We start from the raw sequence: 23,025 nt of genomic DNA, 5'->3' as shown, positions 1-23,025 counted from the left end.
TTCTGTCATCTTTGCAGGGCTGCGATATGAAGAGTGTACAAAGTAGCATTTCTTTAGCAACAGTGTGAAAGCGAATAGCACATAACAGGCGGTATAAACATCATACAGTAGCACTTGAACTGTGTAAATCCTGATCATCATGAATAAAATATTCATTAGTTTTGTCACAACTTTTAGTCTATATTTTCAGTGTGGTCTTCACTGGACGTCATAATCATTAATATGCATGTGTATTGTTTAACAGCGGACTCAACTGGAACACACTCCTTGTATACCACCTATCAGGACTACGAGATCATGTTTCACGTGTCCACCATGCTTCCATACATGCCCAATAATCCTCAACAGGTATGAAACACACATGCTCACCAGTGCATCTCTAAGAGCCTGTATAGCACAGACATGACCCAACTTATCCTGACACATCCCCCCCTCTCTCCCACCTGGACGGACTCCCAGATTGCTTTGCACATTGTTCAGATGCTGTTCATTTTCTTTACTCTTATCCGCCAGTGTGTTTGTGGTGGGGCTGTATGTGGCAGACCCAGTTTGCAAAGAAACATCTGGAATGGTAGTAAAGTTTATGAAGTGGCAGCAGTAAATCCAGTGGATGTGCCACAACTCTTTTTTTTCATTCAAAAGGAGTGTCCACAGCTTCTGGACGTCCACTCACAGAGTCTATATTTTTTGTTACATGTGGTTATGAAGGAATTGTTCTCTTTTGGTTCGTTATTGTCAAGTTCTCCCTCTGTTTGTATGTGCACTGCTGTATGAATCAGAGCAGGGTGTGGTTGTCCAAGTGATTTCCATGCTGTTGATTAAAATCCAGTAATGTGGCATCTTTTGCCCTCAGGAAGTTTCATGCGTATGAGTCAACAGCTTTGACCTAAAAACATTCATTAAAAACGGGCTTAAATACAACATGATTCAGTATTTGCACATTTAACTTGCATAGTGTGATGTATTTCTGAGTGAAATAGACTATTAAAAGGGAAATAATAAAATGAGAGACTTGAATTCATCTCAACACATTTTAGTAACATTTTTAATATTTAATAATTATTGTTATTTATGTATCATGTTTTATTTAGCTTGGTTTAATACAGGGTATAAGAGTATAAGACAGGTGCATTATTTTTTTATTTATTATTATTATTATTAATTATCTATTGGTATTTGATTGCAGTGTGGGTTCAGTGGGGATTGGGATGAAACATGTTATATTATTATCTATATTTTTTATTTATTAGTTGATGCTTGGGTTAATATTAGGCAGCAAAATTTGTTGTGAAAATAAATTTATTTATTTGCCTTAAAACATGCACAAAAAAATGTATGCAGGAAGATATAATATATATAATATAATATAATATAATAATATATAATATTATAATATAATATAATATAATATAATATATAAAAAAATTGGTTGTGCATATTTGGTTGTGCAGAACTTAAGTTAATTCATTTGAACTGCAGAGGGCAGTGTTTATCTTTCAGATATTTATTTGTTTCACACACACACACACACACACACACACACACACACACACACACACACACACACACACACACACACACACACACACACACACAAATACAAATGGGAGTGTGTTGTAGCTATTAAGAAAGGGATGATGTAGCGAAGATAGAACGGGATGTCAGGCTGTAGGATAATCTCAGGGAACAGGAGTGTCCCCCGCTGGACTCCTCAGGGATAGTGTCAGCATTCACGGAAGAGCAGTGTTTCCATGTTTTTTTTCCTTTGTGTGTGTTTGAAATGTAAGATAGCTTATATAATTGATGCCCTCACATTGTTGTGAACGGGTGGGCAGCCTTTATTGCTCTGACTCAGACTGGAGGCCAGTCTCTTTAACACATAGAGATGCTCTTAATTTCATGGTCTATTTATGTTGATCAACAGCAGTTTTAAACATCGGTTCTCAGCATCTCTGCTGTCAGCTCTCCTAGTACTTTAGAGAGAGTCCATGTAACTCGCAGAACACACAGCTCTGTTCACAGCTTAGAATAGACAAATACACTCCTACATAACAGCGGAGAATGGCACTCCTGGCTGTTTTCAGATGGCTTTGCAGCGTTGCTCGCCAGACAGCACTGTAATGACATTCCTCTAACATTCTGATTTTTATGTATTATATTTTTTATTATATTATATTTGTTTAAATTTTGTAAAGTTATTTTGAAAACCTTTCCATTGATTTTATAAATCTTTTTTTTTTTATTATAATTTTTTTTTTATTATAAAGATCTTGCGCATTTGACAATATACATTGGAGGCAAACTTTTCTGACATTTTCTGCGAAAGACACACTAACTCAAAAACAGGAATAAAGTATGACTTATGCTTATTATTAATTATGCACTTTTCCAAACATAACATTTGGTCTGAAAAACAAAACAAGATTAGTATTTTGTATTGCCTCACATACATGTTGACCTTTTTGTGATGGCATGTCGACACAAACACAATAAAACATTTAAATAAATAAAAATATATAAAAAAATAAAATAATATAAAAACTATATGATTTTATAATTCTTAATGAATTATACTTCTTTTTTTTATACTTCGCAACAAAGCACATGGATCAATGAAATGTTTCGGCAATCAGCCGCCTTCAGTGAATCAAATTTAATTTAATAATTCATTAAGTCACTTTTGTTTTTCATATGAAAGTAATGCTATAGACACTTATCTACGCACCCAAAAAAATGGTTGATCTTTTTTCATTTGGTGAAAAGTTAAATTTTTAAATCATTCTATAGCTGCCTTTATGCACTGATTTGGAATATAAATGTGAAAGTTTGGTTTAAGGAATTATCTAATGCTCAACAAGGCTGCATTTATTTGATCAAAAATACAGTTAAAAACTGTAATATTGTGAAATATTATTTCAATTTAAAATAACTATTTTCTATTTAAATATATTTTAAACTGTAATTTATTCATGTGATCAAAGCTGAATTTTCAGCATCATTACTCCAGTCTTCAGAGTCACATGATCCTTCAGAAATCATTCTAATGATGATGATGTGGTGCTCAGAAAACAGTTCTATTATCAATGCTGAAAACAGTTGCGTTGCTTAATAAGCTTAATATAGCAGTAGTGTATAAATCCTCACTTTTTTATTTATTTTATTTTTATAATTTTTTTTGCTTTTTAGATTACATAACAAAGATGACATAATATGACAACACAAACTTTGACATAAACATTCACTTATTCACATACAGATAATCAAATGAAAAGATAGGGAAACAAATCAATATATACACCAACAAATACATACACACCCACAAAAAAAAAAAATCAAAAAAAAATAATAATAACTTTAAAGTCGGCATGAAACGGAAGTTGAGATTGTCATTTTTTCCTTGTTGTGATGTATATCCGAGTGAAACGGCTTCTGAAATTAGAAAAAAATGTAGGGCGGGGCTTGATTTCATCCATCGGGAATTGATTGGATCGTTGGAGGTTGGGCGTTGCAAACAAAATGGAGGCAGATTTGAATGCCAGTTTACATTCAGTTGTGCAGGATTTCTCTCCACCGGACTCCCCCACCGTTACCCTCCCATGAAGGATTTTTTATTGAGGAGCCCGGCGACGAGAACGAAGACGAGTAGCTACATTTTCAGGCAGGAATCAGCCCATTTTTATATGAGCCTCCCGCGAAACGAGACAAACACCGATAGCCGCACCCTCATCGGCTCTGGCCGCACCCTTTCGCCATGGCACGTGACCGAAAGAGAAGAGAGGTCGTTTCGAGGGGGGAGGGAAGGGTAATGTATTTGATTAAAGATTATAAATTAAAAAAAATTAATGAAGTGTACAGATAAATCATTTATAATAAACACTACAATATTACATATAAAAAGAAGATTTGTCAAATTTGATTTCATGCTGACTTTAAGGCCTCCTAGTACCAGACGCATCCGAACAATACTTTTCTTACATATCTTCTAATATTCCATCAGATATATCCCCATTGTTTTCTTTTTCCAAGAAACACATAAAGGGTTTCCAAGCATCTTCAAAAGCCCTATATCCGCCTTTGATAATATATGTTATAAATCCTCACATTTAGAACTTACTCAAGTGTGTCCAGTAGAGTTCCAAAAGAGCCATCTTGGATTTGTTTTCACTGAGCTTTTTGCAGTGCATTCTGGGATTTCTCCATCAAGGATACATGTGATGCAACCATGAATTTGGCAAAATTCTTGCCCTTAGAGCAAATATGTTGAATCTGAGTGTTGTGACCATGGCAAACAGACTCAGATGCATCATTTCATTCACCAACAACCAAAACCTAAGATATGCACTACACCTTGGCTGTCTTGCACTCACTGGTATTTCCTTCAGGAAATGTAATCCTAGTACAGCATGATCTTTTAACAACATAAGTACATTTTATTGCTTGTGTTTTAGTGTCTGTCTCTCAGATCTGTGCTGCAGTGCTGTTAACAGGCTTTTTCACACCTCTGTGTCTCTCACCAGAGGACTCATTGTGCATCTATGAAGATATTTCTGCCAGTTCCCACTTTTTTTTTTCTGTGTCCTTCAACAGAACACTCTATCCTTTCTCTCTCTCTCTCTCTCTCTCTCTCTCTCTCTCTCTCTCTCTCTCTCTCTCTCTCTCTCCTACTCTTCCACACTTGCAATCTCTTTTTCATATCTGTTTTTATGGGTATATTGTGTGCATTAAACAATAAAGTAGGACTTGTTGAAGGAAAGATCTGAGCCATATCCAGACTCAAAAATATCATAGAGACCTAAAGGTGGGCCCTTTTGTAACCATATAGAGTGCCTCATACATAAGTCTTAAGGCTCTTTCAAAGATATGAAAAAGTTGCATGTGGTTGCCAGAACTTCAATGTAAAGAATATATGAAGAGTTCATCTGAAATGCCATCTGAAATTTTCTTCTAGAATGATCATTTTTATCAAGCTCGTATATTTAAGTTCAATAATTTCACTTAAATGGCAATGGAAATTACCTATTAATTGTCATTTAAGGGAAATTACTTAACTTAAATATACAAGCTTTATAAAAATGATCATTCTAGAAGAAAATTTCAGATGGCACTTAGAGGCTTTTGCATCTGAACTCTTATATATCGTTTTTTTTCTTTATACATGTATATATAAGTATGTGTATAACATACCTGATAACAAAAAATAAGATGACGTTGAAATCAAGAAACATAAAATGATTTTTCAAGTAACATTTTTAATATTTTGGGAATAATACTCTGGGAATGTCATTTTACACTTTTTCACTGTAGTCTCAAAAATGATTACTATTATTATTGATTTATTTTTATGGAAAAACTGTTCAATTGACAGTTCATTTTGTTTCCAGTCAGACTGATTAAAAAACTCCTCACTTCCAGAATTAAGTCAGCCAATCAGAGTAAAGCTTGGCAGTTTTGTGTGCAATATGCATAAGACTGTCCGTGAATGTGGCTGGTTTGAGACCTAGCAACCATCTAGAACGCCCTAGCAAGCGCAGAGCAACACCCCCTGGCACTGTGGCAGCATTTTCTTACATTTCCTAGCTTTTTATTGCATTGAATTTCTCCCTTTCATTTCTTTCACAGCTCCTGAGGAAGAGGCACATAGGAAATGATATAGTCACGATCATATTCCAGGAGCCGGGAGCCCATCCGTTCACTCCACAGAATATTCGCTCTCACTTCCAGCACGTGTTCGTCATTGTCCGTGTGCACAACCCTTGCTCTGACAACACCTGCTACAGGTTGGCCTTGTTTCCATAGCAACCCTTGCTTAGCACAGTATTGCATGTTTTGCCTGTAGCTGATTATTGAGATATATCATGGAAAATATAGTTCAGTGACCGAACACTCTGCTGGGATTGGTTGAAATACGCCATTTGCTCTTTTTTTTCTTTCTTCTTATAGTGTGGCAGTGACCCGCATGAAGGACGTCCCTCCGTTTGGTCCGGCGATACCTTCAAATGGCATGATGTTCCGTGACCCCGCTGCCTTTCGTGCTTTTCTGCTGGCCAAGATCATTAATGCAGAGAATGCTGCGCACAAATCAGAGAAGTTTCACGCCATGGCAACCCGCACGCGCCAAGGATACCTGCGGGACCTGGCGGAGAACTGTGTTTCCACTACACCGCTCGACACAGCTGGCAAACTGAACAATCTCATCTCTCTGGCCTCCAAACGCAAAGAACGCGTCCGGGCTCGCGAAGCAGCGGAAATGGGTGCCGCCGGGGCGCTTATTTGGCGCGTACTTGCGCAGGACTACAGTGGCGGAGGCGCCGAGCTTCCTTGTGCTCTTGCCATCTCCAATGAGTATATAGTGCTGGCGGACTGCTCCACCAAAGAGGTGGTGTTTAACTGTTTCTGTGCTGATGTGATTGGCTGGACGGCAGAAAGACTTGCGCTGAAGATTTTCTATGGCAGAGGAGACCATGTGGCCTTACGGGTACCCGAGGGCAGCGCACAAGATATCAGAGAGGTGCTGCAGAGACTTAAGGTACTGATACAACATACATAGATGGCTAAGTTATTGGTTTGCGTTATTGGATGTGCCTTTTTAGGGTGTGTTCACACTTGGCATTTTGGTTAAATTAAAACGAAGCCTGGTGCGATTTGCTCTGTTAGTGTGACCGCTGCCATCTGAATCCAAACAAGTGGACCGAGACCGCTGAAAAGATGGGTCTCGGTCCGCTTCCAAACAAACTCTGGTGCGGTTCGTATGAAATATGAATGCAATACTGACCAAAGACATCTAAACGAACCAAAAGCGGGACATGATGTCACAAGATGCGACCCTAAAAAGGACAGAATGCTCAAGCATACCTGTTTTTTCTCGTGACAGTGGCGATGTTACCCATCACAGTTCAGTACAGGCATCAGAACCGCGTCTCCTCGCAGCAGATCTTCATTTGTGTGTGTGATGGAGGGATTGCTGACGCTGTTTTGACTCCTTTACACATTTTATAAGCTCTTCACGAGTTCTCAGCTGGTCAAAATACCATCATATGTAGGGTACGCACATACAACCAGCGCATTTAGCCCAGAGTACAGCATCGTTTTAGGATGTTCTGTAAGTTTCGTCGCAAAATATATCTAATAAAAGCCGACCAATCAGGTTGTGAACAAATCCAAATGCATTTAGGTTCGGTGTTAAAATGCCAATGTGAACACTAAGCGGACCATGTGGCCAACCAAACTACAAATGTGAACACACCCTTATAGTCTCTGAGCTCTTATCGGTCTCTTTTTTTTTCCCTTGCAGGCATTGACTGTAGGTTGTGAGACGGTTGATATGACATTGCGACGTAATGGTTTAGGCCAGCTTGGTTTCCATGTGCGTTTGGACGGAACGGTGTCCGAGGTGGAGGAATACGGTTTCGCTTGGCAGGCGGGACTCCGGCAGGGCAGCCGATTGGTAGAAATCTGCAAGGTTGCAGCGGTGACGCTCTCCCACGAGCAGATGATCGACTTACTGCGGACGTCAGTCACTGTAAAAGTGGTCATTATTCCACCTTATGAAGAGGGTGGGGCCCGCAGGTGAGCCTTTGGGAATTTGCACTTATTCTTTGAGTTTGCTGGTGTAGATGGCTGCTGTTTAAGATATCAAATGCTGTCTGTTGTGTGTCAGTCAACTACCTCGCAAAACAGTAAACATCACAAGATACTTTATGATTTATTAGATCACAGAAGCCACATCTGAAGCAGCATGCATGATATATATATATATATACACACACACTTTGATGTGGCAGAGAGGAATGACAGTTGTTGTGAACAATACATTACACATTCACACTGTTGGTTCTTATCCATTGTTGTTCTGGTATTCATATACAATCTATATCACAGGGTTCCTCAAATCATAGTTAAGCCGGGTTCACACTGTGCAATTTTAGCCACGATTTGGCCATCTGAGACAAATTTTGTGAATCCTAATAGATTCCTCTGATCCTAGACTAAAATCTGAAGTCTTCGATCGTTAGTTTGACATGTTTACAGACAGCCAGATACAATTGCTATCAAATTTGACCTGCCAGTGTCAGAAGATTTGGCGCACAGTCCTGAAGTGTGACTTATCCCACAACAACCATCAAATTAAAAATCAATTTAAGCGCTGAAGCTGATCATGCAATTAGTGAGACACCAACAAACCACCATTTGCTCCACACACATCATCTTAATTTTTTTCCAGTTTTCTTTTCAAGAAAAGCCATGATCAAAATTAACGCTAGAGACCTTTTTGTTTATTTGCTAGCCATCATTTCTACCCCGCATGTAAATGCAGCTCGCATCACTAAACGTGTCACGGATTGTTGATGTAAAACTCTGGACAAGTCGTCTTGTGTGTGTCCATTTTTAACGCGTCTTGACTGTCGTACAGTCTGACATTGACAAGTGAGATCCCACAGTGTGACATGGCTTACAGCGAGAATCATGTTCGTACAGTAGGAATGGCAACGGTCATAAAGAACTATTATAAATCACACAGTGTGAACCCGGCTTTACTAGAAAATGACAGGTAGTTTGATGAGGCTTTGAGGATCCAGGGCCAGAAAAACGACATCTTTGAAGCTGAATTAAGCTTCAGTAACTTGACTTATATTTATATTAATTGATATATGTATTTATGTACCCTACTCCCATACATACCCTGACAAACTATCTTAATTGCTGCATTTAAAAATTAGATGAGAGAGCCATAATGCCATATAATTGCTCTTGCTCTAATTTGGGTTATTTGATTTCATACTACATACTAGAAATTCACTCCTGAATCCGTTTAAGCTTATGATTGTTTGGCCATTTGCTGGGAAGAAAATGTACAAGTTGGAACTCTTAGAACTTTAATTGAATATCCCTGCAGAGGATAGCAAAGAGCCATTAGCCAAACATTTTTATCAGAACGTTAGATAGCTCTTATGACTCCATTAAATTCATTCTTCTTTGATAAATCATTAACGGAGAACACCATTTAAAGACTGTCAGACTCCAGCCTGTCTCATATAGAGACGAGAGCATCGACTGCTTCCTTCATTCGGTGTACGGTTGCCTGTGATGTTCCAGAGATCTAGAGAGAGAGAGCATCAAATCCCTTCGTTACGCCTGTTTGTGTGGATGTTTTAAAGAATGCCAGATGTACAATTAGTAGAGGACAGCACAGCTGAAATCCTGTGCAATCCTGGAATCCTTTTCTTTGAGTAAGACAAACACAAACTATAAATGCTTGTCAGAACAGAATAGACGTTCTCTGACAGATAAAGGAAGGAACCTCAATTCATCAACTGAAAACAGCAACTTTAAGCCTAAAATCTGGGAAGCAGCACATTTCAGTTCTGACAGGGCTGCTGTTATTGGGTTTTTTTGCACCCCTCTGGAGACTCATTCTCGTTTTGAAAAGATTAATGACGAGCCTCGTGGCAGAATTAATGCTGCTTGTTGCAGATGCCCTCCAGCTGGAAACCCCTCTGACACCGCTCAAAGATTTCACTGTTTTTATAGGTGATACTAAAAACATAACACACATCTTCAAACGAGAGGGGAAAAGCTTTTGTTTCTCTCGCTCGTACCTCCTCCTTGTCTGGTGCACAAACAGGCGCGCGCACAAATACACACACACACACACACACAGGCACTCACCAGATTTTGAGAACGTTGGCAGACGCCTCAGTTCTCAGGGGAACAGTGAGTGGGAGTGTTAGAGAGAGAGAGAGAGAGAGAAGGACAGGGAGAAAGAGAGTGTTAGAAGAGGAGAGGAGAGAGGGATGGAACAGTTTACAAATGAAAACGGTGATTATGTGAAGCCTCAGTTTTGCTGCATCGAAAAGGTACGTATGCAGACTTCAAAACACTGGTTTGGTCCTAAAAATCGAAAGTGTTTTTTATTTTTTTTATTTGAAATGCACATTGTGGATTATATTGCATAGTTTAGCGTCACATGTCTCTGAACTTTCTGCTGAGTGGCTCCTGTAAGGGACTAATTACTCAGCAGCAGTGTGTTTGATTGCATGCTAGAGGGACATGTGTTCGCCGTTGTGGTTAATTACACAAGTAAACTCTATTTGAAACGTTCTCTCTCTCGCGCGCGCTAACATGCATCCCAACACCCCCACCCACACTGTGCAGAGGAACGAAAAGCGTGCTAATTGCATGCTTCAACATGCTTGTCTTTTTTGTCATTCTACTGTATATCTCTTTCGCTTTCCCTCCTCCGTTTCTATTTCCCTCTCACTGGTCCAGTTTGTCAAGGAGAGCCAGGGGAGCAGATTGCATGAGACTTAAAGCCTGAGGGGCTAAAAATGCATAAATAAGGGGTTTTAATTAAGAAATGTGTTTCGGCGTGACACTGAGAGGGAACGGACGGCGTGTTTAGCATGCAGGGAGAGGATATTCAGATCGTAGATGCTGAGGCATGTCTGAGCGTCTCCTCGCTGGGAAACAAAGTGGGAGGGTGTTACATACAGAGGAAAGAAACACCCCTCCTCCTCTTTCTCCCTCCATTTCTCCCTCCCTCTCTCTCTCTTTCCTCTTGTTATCATAGTGAAAGAGCGGATTGGAGGGGTGGGGAGAGCAGAAGTCTGTGTGTGCGCGTGTGTGTCCGGTTGTCAGGGTTGGTTTGTACTTCAGCTGTCAGTCAGAGCCTCATGGCGCTGCTGCGGACATCCGATACAACAATCTGGTCTACACGCAGAGGTTAGTGATGGGCTCGGAGACAAAGAGAGGATGGACGTGACATGCTGGAACTCAGTTATATATTACAGCTGTGAAATGACAAAGGAATGAAAATACTTGGACACGGTGTAGGTTTTGGATGGGTAGATGAATGGATGGCTGTAACAGAGGAGTGTTGGAGCTGACAGCACTCTCTCAGTGCTGAGGAGGAAGATCTCCAGTGTAGCAACACGAGGCTGTAATTTCACGCTCAGGGTTTTTCTAGTCTTTGTCCACCAGTGGCTTCAGTCTGTTTGATTAGGAAGCATTATTGTGTGCCGAAGAATTGTGTGTCTTTAACAAGAAACTGCATGTGCTGATAATTGTCTGAGATTTTGTCATTTTCTCTAAGTTAAGCATAATGTACAGTAGGGTCCAAAAGTCTGAGACCACATTGAAAATAGGGTGTGTGTGTTTTTTGTTGTTGTTGTTTTGTTTAAAGATGGCAGTCTTAATTTTGGACAAAGAAACATTATGATGTGAAATAAGAAATATTGGTAACACTTTATATGCAAGTAAATGCATTAACTAATATTAAAAATGAGCATTACATTTGTTACAGTATTTATTCATCTTTGTTAATGTTAGTTAAAAAAAATCTGTTCATTGTCAGTTCATGTTTAATGATCCATTAAATAATATTAACATTTGATATGACATTTGATTTTAATAATGTATTAGTCAATGTTGAAATGAACATTATCTAATATTAAAACTGATTTGGAAGTATTTTTCATTGTTAGTTCATGTTAACTACTGTAATGTAAAGTGTAACCCAAATCTTAAATATTTCTGAAACATTTTACAATAAGGTTTCATTTTTAACATGAATTAAATGTTACAAATAAAACCTTATTTTAAAGTGTTAACATAAGGTTACACTTTATTTTAAGGTGACCTTGTTACAGTGTAATTACTATGTAATATTAATAAACTACATGTACGTACTTTAGGGTTTGGTTAAGGGTTAGTTGCATGTAATTATGCATAATTTCTGGCATTACTATACTAAGTACATGTAACGTAACAGAGACGCTGTAAAATAAAGTGTTACCAATATGTGCTTTAATATTTGTATTATTTTAAGATTATTTTATGATTTGCATTATGTTTATGTTTTGGAGCCCCACACATGACATGCGGCAGAATAAAATAATGGAGGATGATCAGATATTTCTTTTAATTTTATTATAAACTTGTGTTTACTTCAATCAAATAGCGCGCTTGGCCAGCTACAGAAGAACTGATAGCCAGACAAGTGACCAATCCTGAGTGGCGATGTCACTACACGCATTATACCAGTACGGTTATACGGATAGAGAACGGTTTATAATCGTGCCGTGCCGTATCTGCCAATACTTCCATTGCTATTTCCGTTTCATCGCGACTCATGGCCATGATTTGACTACAAAGGGGAGTGAATAAAGTCATGGGAACAGATTCTGAAGTTGTGGCCACAATATCTTGCTTTTTCCCCTCCCCGCGTGTCATGTGTGGGGCTCCATATTAGGTCACTGATTAAATAAGTACATTTGTGACATTGATCATGTGACTCTTTGTACAGAAAGTCAGAAGATCATCAGCTTTTACTGATACACAAACTTCCGCTGTCATTAAAGCAAAATGGGGCGAAGCAAATACTAATAAATTCTTAAATTTAATGTAAATTTTCACTAATGTCCATAATATTTATTTTTTTTTATGAAAAATGTATTAAATTATAACACAAAAGGAAGTATTTTCAATAGCTCTCAGACTTTTGGACCTCTATGTAGCTGGCAGGTTTATATAAACATCCGTCCATCCGTCTCCATCCGCTCTCTATACGTGTCTGTAGTCAGTCAGGGCTAGTTTATGTGTCCTTGTGGTCTTCAGAAGAGTGTTTTTTGGGTATATTAGACAGAAACCATGAGGGGCCTGGTGTGCTTTCCACTCTCCCCCTCCTTCTCTCCCTCTCCTCCTTGCTTTCTTTTGTCTCATTTTGGCTTTCTGACTCTCGGTTTGACTGTCTTTTTCTTCCCTCCCTGTGAATGGAGGATGATAATAGGTAGCAGCACACAATAAGTATGATGTATGAAATATAGATGTCAGGGAGCAGAAGGTGCTACTTAAGGGCTGGAATATCAGTAATATCAAAGATGGCGACGTCCATAAAACTGAAGTCTTGTCGTTTTGACATGGCAAGAGTCCAATAGATATATATCGTCCACAGCCTGCTTCACACATTGCAGGGTTTCTGAGAACACGGTTGTGAGTCCTGAATTTACGGGTGTGAGTTTGCTTATAGAGTGCGGTTGTCACTGCCATAAATAACTGAACTGTGTGTGAACGTAACCGTATTAAGGACTCAAATACAGGACTGACACCTGATACATGTCTTTACTCTGTACTGTCACTTTTTATCAATTTAATGCGTCCTTGATGAATAAAGTATTCATTTCTTAAACAGGAAAAGGTTCTGACAATCTAAATGAGGGTAGATGAGAGTGATAAAGGACAGTTACCTCGTCGTCTTGAGTCCTTGTGGTAAAGTGCTGACAGTGTGAGGGGTTCAGAGTGGGTTTCAGTTTCTCATCATCATCAGAAAGCAGAGAGACCCAGAGGGATTCTGGCGCTGATGAGAGCGTCTCATGCTGTTTGGCATTCAGTAGAGGTTACTGTACTGGTCAACAGGGATTTGGGACTAATCTGCCAGTAAACCAGACGCTTAAGCACACGCTCAAATTACTACAGAACCATTCGCTCAACCATCCATTAAAATCTCTAAACTTTTAACACGGGATGAAGAGTTTTCATCTGCTTTAAAATGGTCATGATCACCATAGTCGCCTTAGCAATCGAATCCAATCGGACATCGGATCCTCATTCCAGGTTATTCTGACCGACAACCACTCATTTAAACAGGAAGAAAAAGACATTATAAAAGTCCAACTACAGTTTTTTGTATTCACGTAGTTGCTTAGGGTTGGGTTTATCTGAAATATTAAACGGCAAAAATAGACTTCTATGGAAATATTGTTTCAAAAGAGGGCGTGACTGAATCAGACGGTTGAGGTGTAGTTGTTCCCAGAAGTTTAATACATTTATTTAAATGGGTATAATATATGTATATACACTACCGTTCGAAAGTATGGAGTCAGTATGATTTTAAGAAATACTTTTATACTAATACTTTTATTCAGCAAGGTGCATTCGTTTTATCAAGTGACAATAAAGACGTTTATAATATTACAAAAGATTTATGTTTCAAATAAATGTTCTTCTTTCCTGAATCATGAAATCCTGAATCAACAAAAAAAATCATGGTTTCCAACACTTAGAATAATAAATGAAGAGTTCAGATGCAAAAGCCTCTAAATGCCATCTGAAATTTTCTTATAGAATGATAATTTTTATCAAGCTTGTGTATTTAAGTTCAGTAATTTCACTTAAATGACAATTAATAGGTAATCTTCATTGCCATTTAAGTGAAATTATTGAATTTAAATATACAAGCTTGATAAAAATGATGATTCTATAAGAAAATTTCAAATGGCATTTAGAGGCTTTTGCATCTGAACTCTTCAAATGTTTCTTAAACAGCAAATTAGCATATTAGAATGATTTCTGAAGGATCATGTGACACTGAAAGGTTGGAGTCATTATGCTGAAAATTCTACTTTGCATCACAGTAATAAATTACAAAACAGTTATTTTAAATTGTCATAATATTTAATGATATTACCGTTTTTAATTAATTGAATCTTGGTGAGGAATTAAAATAAGGGAATCTTGCCGTCCCCAAAATTTTGGACAATAGTGTGTAAATTAAACAGTATATTTATTTAAATTACAGTATAATTATATATAATTAATATTAATCTATAGATATGTCGAGTTATGAACGGATTAACGATTTTAGAGTACTGAAGGTATTTCCATATTTAAATTTGAGTGGTTTATGTAATGTTTGTGTGTTTGTAGGGGCTGTACGGAGGAGTACGAGATGAAGATGATGGAGCAGAAGGGAGAAGCGGAGCCAGTGGCTGCTGGGTATCGTGGGGGGCAGCGGACCCCAGCATGGCGTTGGGACAGTCCCACGGGTACACACAGCTCTGCCCAGCGCTGGACCCCCAGCGGACCCCCACCGGTCCCCAGCCGTACCCACAAAGCTCTGGTCCCCATTCCATACAGAGAGCCCCAACACATCTCTGCTAAAAGGTGAGACATTTCAGCATATGGTTAAAATCTCAGGAAAACCAACTATTAGGCACATATTTTGGCTTTGTTTTTCTTCTCACGAGCTATTTCCGTCTCCTCCCACAGGCCTGTCAGTTACCCAGAGAACCATTACAGTGTGTCTCCTCTTGGCGGGGACAGAGGGATGGTGTACAGAAACCCTTCGGCTAGTTTCTCCAGTCCAGCCTCTGGGTTTAACTCCACTGCACTGGGAGTGCCGGGACTCAGCGGACCCTTCGTCCGCTATAAACCCTCCCGAGACGGGTCAGTGCCGGTCACACGTTTGTTTTGGTTTGTTTTTTGATGCATGTGTCATTGCATACATTGCCATACTTTCCCTTGACTGAGCCGTCTATTGTCTGTTATTTTAGTTCAGAATATGAGAATTTCACAGAGAATTTATTAAGTTCCCAATGAATGGCAAATCTAAAATTCATAGGCATTCATTGGAAATTTGGGCTGATGTTTCCAAGCATTTTGTCCATATAGGGATACTATAAACGCCTGTCAGGGTGTTCATTTTGAAAGGTTTTATTTTGTGATACTGACAAGATAATTGTACAATATCCTACTTGTTACAAGGCACCTGAATTAGTGGATGGATGGATATTGTTTTGACCTGAAATTACTATATGTAAGTTAGGGCTGCTCGATTATGGAAAATGATTATTTTGGTCAGTATTGAAATCACGATTATGTAACACGATTATTTCACATGACTTTGGGAACGTGTCGCATTTATTAAAAATACACCTTTCAACAATTCTTAAAAAATTGAAATTTGAACATTGATTGTACTTTTTGAACTATTAAAATAAATAATATAACAGATAATACTTCAAGTATTTTCATTTTCTCGCAGGTCTACCACTTATAATGCGAGAAATTCCCCCACAAACATTGATTCACTTTAGCAAGTAGATTGTATGAGTAGCCTAAATTAATCCACACAGATTATAAAATCAAATCTATCATTTTAAAACTTTCGCAAAGATGCAATTTCACAAACCGCGTGAGTGTTCAGCGGCGCCGCGTCTTTTCTCTCTCTGTCTCTCAAAATGTGTTGGACAAAGCAAACGTCGAAACTACACTCTCGCGTTTAGGAGTCGGGACATGGGGAGATTGTCACATGCACAATCGGGCCAGCATTGCATCGTAACTAAAGTTGATCATTTTCACTTCTTTAAGTCTTATCAGTTTAAACATTCAAGCTGAGAGAGTTTACGGCTTCGGGAGGGGCGGAAGTGCGCGTGTCATTCAGAACACAAGACGAAATAAGAGTGTTCTTGCAAAACAGAACATGGAAAAATTATCGTTTTTACTCGATTGTACTATTTTGGTGATCGTTGGGAGCCGAAATCGAAATTCAGTTAATTGCACAGCCCTGATGTAAGTGTTCGAAAGTGTACAATCTCAAAACGTTTTATACCCAATCATGTACATACATGATGATAGACAAGAATTTGAATGCAATGGTCAAACACGTCGATCTAGCATGTTTACGTAGAAAAACAATTGGAAAGCAAAAACACATTCTGTGAGAACGACTACTAACAGTTTGGTCTCAATTCAGAAGAACTGATCTAACGAAGTGAACCCAACTCTATAGCATGTTTGCTGTCAGAAACATTATTAATATATCTGAAGTGCTCTCACATAGTGTAAATATTCATTATTTTTCCCAGCACTATTGGATTATGATACAACAGAATGCTTCAACTGTTAGTGAGTGTAGAAATGAACATCTCCAGGCGCTGTTTAACGTCATCGGTGGGTGTGTCTGATGGTTTATGAGAGGCTGCGGTTGAGGCATGTATCAGCTAGACCTACAGTGCTGATTCACAGTGCTATTGTGTGTGTGTGTATGATTGTATAGATGTATAAAACAGAGGTTATGGCATGTATAGACAGTCATGGCACTCTATTATGTGCTTGCTACCCTGTTCAACCAGAGGAACTTGTTGTGAACGTTTTTCTTTTTGAGTGCGAGTTAACATACACTGAATTGTTCACAGAGAGAGAGAACAAAAAAAATCATGTCGACTTCTTTCTTATTTTTCCCTCTTTTCAGTGTTCACACGCATTCATATTTAATGTAATTATAAAAAGTGTGTCATTGATTAGCATATCCTGGTTGTGTTATGCATCTAATTAGAGCTTGTCCCCCTCCAAACACCATTCCCATGACAAACCTTAAATATTTATAGAGTTTACAAAGAGCTTAATGAGGAGGATAATTCCGCTGATTGTGTTTTTGACCCATATTTTAAAGTCTGGATGAAATCAAAATGTATCTTTTTCTACTTTGTTAGTGCAGATTACTAATCTTGTGGTGAACAATTAATCCATCTAAGATACACAGAATTAAATAGTTTTTGTAATCTTTGGTCGAAATCTGAAAATTTCGATGATGTCAGTTTGACGGCCCGGGGCGGATCATGCTTAACCACTCCCTTCTAACCATCAGTGAAGAGATGAAGCCGCTGATATGAAGCCTGGCCTTCTATTCAACATTTCATTTCACTTGAAAATACGTCACTCACAATAATAATTTTAAAGTTGGTTGCAACGTTTAGCTCGCGTAGACTTAACGAAAGTGTTTTTTTCTAAAGTTTGCCTGGACACGTCAGTAGTTTAAAGTGTGTTAGAGCATTAAAGAGATGAGTCTGTTAAACATTTCACACTGACTGTGTTCATGGTGGTGATTCAGCGAGATGTGCTAATGAGTGCTATTAATAGTCCCATCAGATCCAGCCGTACATCACTCAAACCCACAGGGTGACAAGTGACAGAACACTTGGGTTGCAACAGACTCGGGATTGAATGTGGCATGTGTATGATGCAAACTTAGTGGTGTGGTGTCAAAATTGACCCTGTTTGGTTCCTTAATGCACATAATGTGCTTTAGTCATTGGTGCGTGTTATAGACTACCAAATCAAATGTTTGTCTTCATTATCTTTTATTAATGTCAGCTTGAAATAAGTATTCACCCTGTCTATTTTCTGAATGGATGTTATAGATCTTATTTTGAACTATTCATACTGCGTATACTTTTCATGTATGTCAGATATACAGCTTTCTTTTTCGTCTGATATGACCAAACTCCCCTCCAACCATCATACAAACTCTTTCCACAATCCAGTAAAGTCTGATGACTAAAGTCACGTCCACCACACGCCCTTTCTCCAAAACCCTGCTCTCCAATGGCATGTCAGCCAACCTGAACTGGTTAACATGATGAAGTAAGCCAAATAAGAATATATTTAGTTACATATTGATATTTGTTGTGTGTGTAGGTTTGGGGCAGTCCAGCGGCCTCTCCAGCCATTTGACCCACATGTTTCTGTTGACGGCTCCAGTGGAGAATCATCATCTGGTTTCACTAGCCAAGAAAGCACGATGGAACGCAACAAATCAGGTAAACAGACACAACAAAGATATTTATAAAGCTCCAGTCCTTAAACAAAGACTGCTGTAAAATGTTTTTGTGTGTACCGCCCCGTCACTGTGTGAACTCTGCCCTCTGCTGGATAAACTCAGAATAAAGGCTCCTTTATCAAACCCACTGGTGATCAGAGGCTGTGAGATAGTCACTAGTATGCTGATATTCAGGTGTAAACTGAGTGACTCTGGTTAATGTTATTTTTAACTAAAACTTCAACTATTAAATATATTTTTCTTGATTGCAATAACATATAAATATTACATGAAATAAGCCAACTTAAATGTTATAAAAAGTTGCCCTGTCAACAAAATGAAATTTAAGTGATAAAATGACTAAAATGACTAAAGCTAAAACTGAAATATACATATTTAATAGTATATAAATAATGCTAAACTGAGGCCCTGTTTACACCTGGCATTAAGATGCGTTTTGGTCGACTGGATCATAAGTAGACGAGGGACACACATACCCGTTTACTCCTGGTGTTTCAATCTGACTCTTTTGTCCACTGTCAATCACTTCTGTCCTGATTTCTTCGAGTGGAGGGTCTACGAGCGGGTAAATGTAAAGGCTTTTTCAGATATTTCGATCTAATGGAGAGCAGCAGCTTTAGTTTCTGCTCTGACATCCGTAAGACCAGCCGAACGCTGTGAGTGTGTGTTAGAAAGCAGGAATGCTGAGAGAACATTGTGCTTAGGATGTTTCTTGTCTTCAAACCAAACTTGGGTCTTCAGCCGACAAAGTTTACATCCCGTCTGGCTAGAGCGTTTCCTGAATGTTATCACATTAGGTCAGTAGGCGGAGAGAAGACAGTCTGTTGTGGCTGTTCGAACACATTCAACCACTACAAAAGCAATGTGTTTTTGACTTCCTCTGGATTGTTCGAAAGTGGACAAGCTCAAAACGTTTTAGACCCATTTACTCCTGTATTTAGCGTTGTCCACTTGTGATCCAGTCGACCAAAACACATCTTAATACCAGGTGTAAACAGGGCTTGAAAGAAACGCAACAAACACCTAATAATCAAGCGTGCCAACCACCCTTAAGGGGATGTTCACACTGCCACCCGGGTACAAAGCGACTGGAAGTCATTCATTTTCAATGAGAGTGACTGATTCTGTCAGTGTGAACTGGGCTTCACCTGTGTGTGTTTGTGTGTCGGACAGAGCCCATGTGGCATGTTCCTGCATCATCACGAGGTGTGTCAGTCCCCCCCGCTCAGAGAAGACAGACCCGACAGGACGTTGCAGGGAAAGACTCTCCAAACCGGCACTCTAAGGTGAGCAGTCGTCCTCATCATCATGATAACAAAAAGCTGTTTCATTTAGCAACCAAGCCCCCAAAAACCTTTCTGACTTAATTGTCACTCACAATCCATCCAGATCACTTGGATCAAGAGATCAACATCTCTTGTCTGTCCCACGATCTCGCTTACAAAGCAGGGGTGATCAAGCTTTCGCAGTGGTCGGCCCTGAGCTGTAGAACAACCTACCACTACATGTTAAAACAGCTTCCACATTAGCTCAATTAAAATCCTTGCTAATTTCTTGCTCTGTTTTGTTTTTTCTCTTACTTTCCTGTACAGCACTTTGGCCAACCAAAGTTGATTTTAAATGTGCTTATAAATAAAATTTGATTTGATTTTGTACTCATGTACTAATCTCTCTGCTCTCTCTCAGGGTGAGGCACACTATTCCAGTCACTCCAGCAGTAACACACTCTCCAGCAATGCTTCCAGCAGTCACAGCGACGAGCGCTGGTTTGACGGGATGGGAGGTGGGGTGTCCGGTGTCCTGAGTGACCCCTCAGACCCCGACCCGGACCTAATGGGCAAGGGAGGGTCCAGTGACAGTGGCATCGATGCATCTCTCTACACACCAAGTCCCAACACTAAAGGAGCCAAACCTAGCCGCAGTCTTGCAGGAACCCCCCACAAACCCCTGCATGGCTCTGCTACATACAGCGGCTTGCAGGATCTGTCCGGAGCCGGAGAGGGGCGGCGCAGGGAGTCGTCACCCGTCATCGCTGCATCAGCCAATCAAAGCAAGAACTACCGCACACGCACATTCCCCCCTCCGGGATCGGCCAATGCTGACAACTTCAAAGCAAGGTATTGTGTTTATTCTGAAATGTAAAGACCATTGTTTAAAAGTTTGAGTCATTCAAGAAATTAAAGGGGTTATATGATATGATGCTTTTTGATGTTTTCCTTTTTCCATTAGTGTGTAATGTATCTGTTTGTGCTTGAATACGATCTGCAAATTTACAAAGCTCAGTCTCACACAAAGGGATTTATTCTGTCTAACAGAGAACATTGATCCAGACCTGCCCAAAACACCTCGATCAAAGTCCAGATATAACTTCCTCATACAATGTGAAATATTAGCATAATGGCATACAAGAGAAGAAGAGGCTTCAGTGACTTGTAGTGTTGTCGTCATGTCGTAGAGACGCTGTGTGTTTGGATGCGAAAGCAAAACTTCTTTGTTTGGACTTCCAAAAATTTTAAATCAGATATAAAATTAGGAATCAGAGGCAAAGATTTATTTATGAAGTTGTTCTTGAGCAGTACAACCTAAGTTTGTTTGTGCACAGTGCATTTTACGGAGGACAGATTCCTGAACCTGAGAGAGTACAACGCTGGCTATGAAACATAATGCTCAAGTCATGCTTGCAAAGTTGGTTTTCGATCGATAGGCTTGATCATCCACATTTTCAGAATCGGCTCGAACTGACGACGTTATCATAAACTTTAAAATTGCTTAAATCCTTGGAAGCTGAAGTTTGGGATTATGGTAAGGGGGTGTTACATTTCTGACACGCTTGAGGTGATTGGCCAATCACAACGCACTGGGTCAGCTGACCAATCAGAGCACTCTGAGCTTTTCGGAAGGAGGGGCTTTGTAGAAATCAGACAGACTGGGAATAGAGGAGCTGCATGTACAGTACAGCATGTAAAACATTTTTTTTTTTTACATTAAAGCATGTTAACCTATTCCATTACACCCAATAAATCAAAATAATGAACTTTTAAAATAGTATCATATTACCCCTTTAATACTTTTATACAGCAAGGATGCATTCATTTGATCAAAAGTGAAGATGTTCTATTCTATTCTAAAAAATTCTATTTTAAATAAATGCTGTTCTTTTCAACGTTCTATTTGTCAAAGAATCCTAACAAAATAATAAAAGTATTACTGTTTCTATAAACCTATTAAGCTGCACAACTGTTTTCAATATTGATATTAAGAAATGTTTCCTTGGCTGCAAATCATCATATTAGAATGTTTTTTGAAGGATCATGTGACACTGAAGACTTGAGTAATGATGCTGAAAATTCAGCTTTGATCACAGGAGTTAATTACAATTTGAAATAAATTAGAAACCGTTATTTTAAATGCATTTTTGATCAAATAAATGCAGCCTTGGTGAGCAGAAGAGACTTGTTATTCATAAGAGAAATCTTAATGACCCCAAACATCTGAATTGTGTGTATTTAGGGCCTGCTATACACCTCAAGGGTTTAAGACCCCTGCTGTGGCCGATAAACCCCGGCCTCTCAGATCTTCAACGGTCACACCCACGTCAGGATCCGCCGCCCAGCTGTCAAGCTCCGCCCCCAAGTCATTCAGTAAAAGCAAGAGTGCATGGCAACAGGAGGAGAACATCACAGCAACCAGCACCACCTCCACTGACAGCAACAGCAACAGCAACAAGTACATATGTTTATAAAACGCATTTTCATATTTGTGTTGGATTATGAAATCAATGCATCACATATTTGAATGTCCTGGTTATTGTGTGTGCTTTCAGGCAGGTGGATATGAACAGCAAGAACGTGTTCGGTCAGCCTCGGTTACGTGCCTCTCTGAGGGACCTGCGCTCACCACGCAGATCTCACAAGAGCACCATTGAAGACGACTTGAAAAAGCTCATCATTATGGACAACCCTGCGGATACACCATCACGTGATGCGGTGAGCACACACAACCACTGAAAAGGCTACAAAACTCTGCTTGTAAATACAACAATGATTTGAGCATTGCGTGTTTGTTCTCCTCTACAGTCTCCTCATCGGACCCTGCAACGTACTTTCTCAGATGAGAGTCTGTGCAGTGGACGGAGAGATTCTAGTTATGCAAGCACGCCTCTTTTTGAAGGACAAGTGCCGCCCAGTGACCTTCTCTTCTCCTGCACGCTGCCTACCCGTCGCCACGGTCACAACACCAACCTTACAGCCCTCATGCCCAGTAAGAAAGGTGGGTGTCATTTGCTAGTCATAAGTTGCGTCCCAAATGACGCACTTTACACTATGTACTTTTTGTATGCACTATGTACTCATCCGTGTAGTGTATGAATTTGATAAGGTTATTTTGTCATTCAGCATCGGAGTCTTATGCCCCTCCCCCTCCGCTACGTAATTAAAGTTGCGACAGTCGAGTGCATGAAGTGTCCAACATTCCACACTTAGTTTTTTCCGTTAATTTAGTGCATTATCCAGATATTTAAAGTGCACTTTTTCTTTTGGGAATTTTCAGTGTGAACAACACACTACTTGCACTATTTACACTTAAAAATGTCATAGAATAGTGCATAAGTTCATGAATTGGGATGCACCTAT

The 23,025-nt window shown here is 39.3% G+C and overlaps 1 protein-coding gene across 3 annotated transcripts in view; it reads left to right on the top strand.

The window, feature by feature from the left end:
- sipa1l3 (signal-induced proliferation-associated 1 like 3) overlaps nt 1-23,025 on the top strand; it is a 93,619-nt gene that overhangs the window by 63,833 nt on the left and 6,761 nt on the right. For all 3 annotated transcript variants that reach the window (XM_082182439.1, XM_082182438.1, XM_082182440.1), the window contains 12 exons: nt 245-348; nt 5,620-5,777; nt 5,941-6,526; nt 7,292-7,566; nt 14,701-14,937; nt 15,043-15,219; nt 18,253-18,374; nt 19,568-19,680; nt 20,081-20,511; nt 21,905-22,120; nt 22,218-22,380; nt 22,471-22,663. In XM_082182439.1, coding sequence (XP_082038565.1) covers nt 245-348; nt 5,620-5,777; nt 5,941-6,526; nt 7,292-7,566; nt 14,701-14,937; nt 15,043-15,219; nt 18,253-18,374; nt 19,568-19,680; nt 20,081-20,511; nt 21,905-22,120; nt 22,218-22,380; nt 22,471-22,663 — 2,775 coding nt within the window. The remainder of the gene's footprint in view (nt 1-244; nt 349-5,619; nt 5,778-5,940; nt 6,527-7,291; nt 7,567-14,700; nt 14,938-15,042; nt 15,220-18,252; nt 18,375-19,567; nt 19,681-20,080; nt 20,512-21,904; nt 22,121-22,217; nt 22,381-22,470; nt 22,664-23,025) is intronic.

The sequence above is a fragment of the Leuciscus leuciscus genome, assembly GCF_965113295.1.
Source record: "Leuciscus leuciscus genome assembly, chromosome: 10".
Taxonomy (NCBI): domain Eukaryota; kingdom Metazoa; phylum Chordata; class Actinopteri; order Cypriniformes; family Leuciscidae; genus Leuciscus; species Leuciscus leuciscus.
Note: the sequence above shows the minus strand (reverse complement) of the source record. Positions and strands in the feature narration are given on the sequence as shown.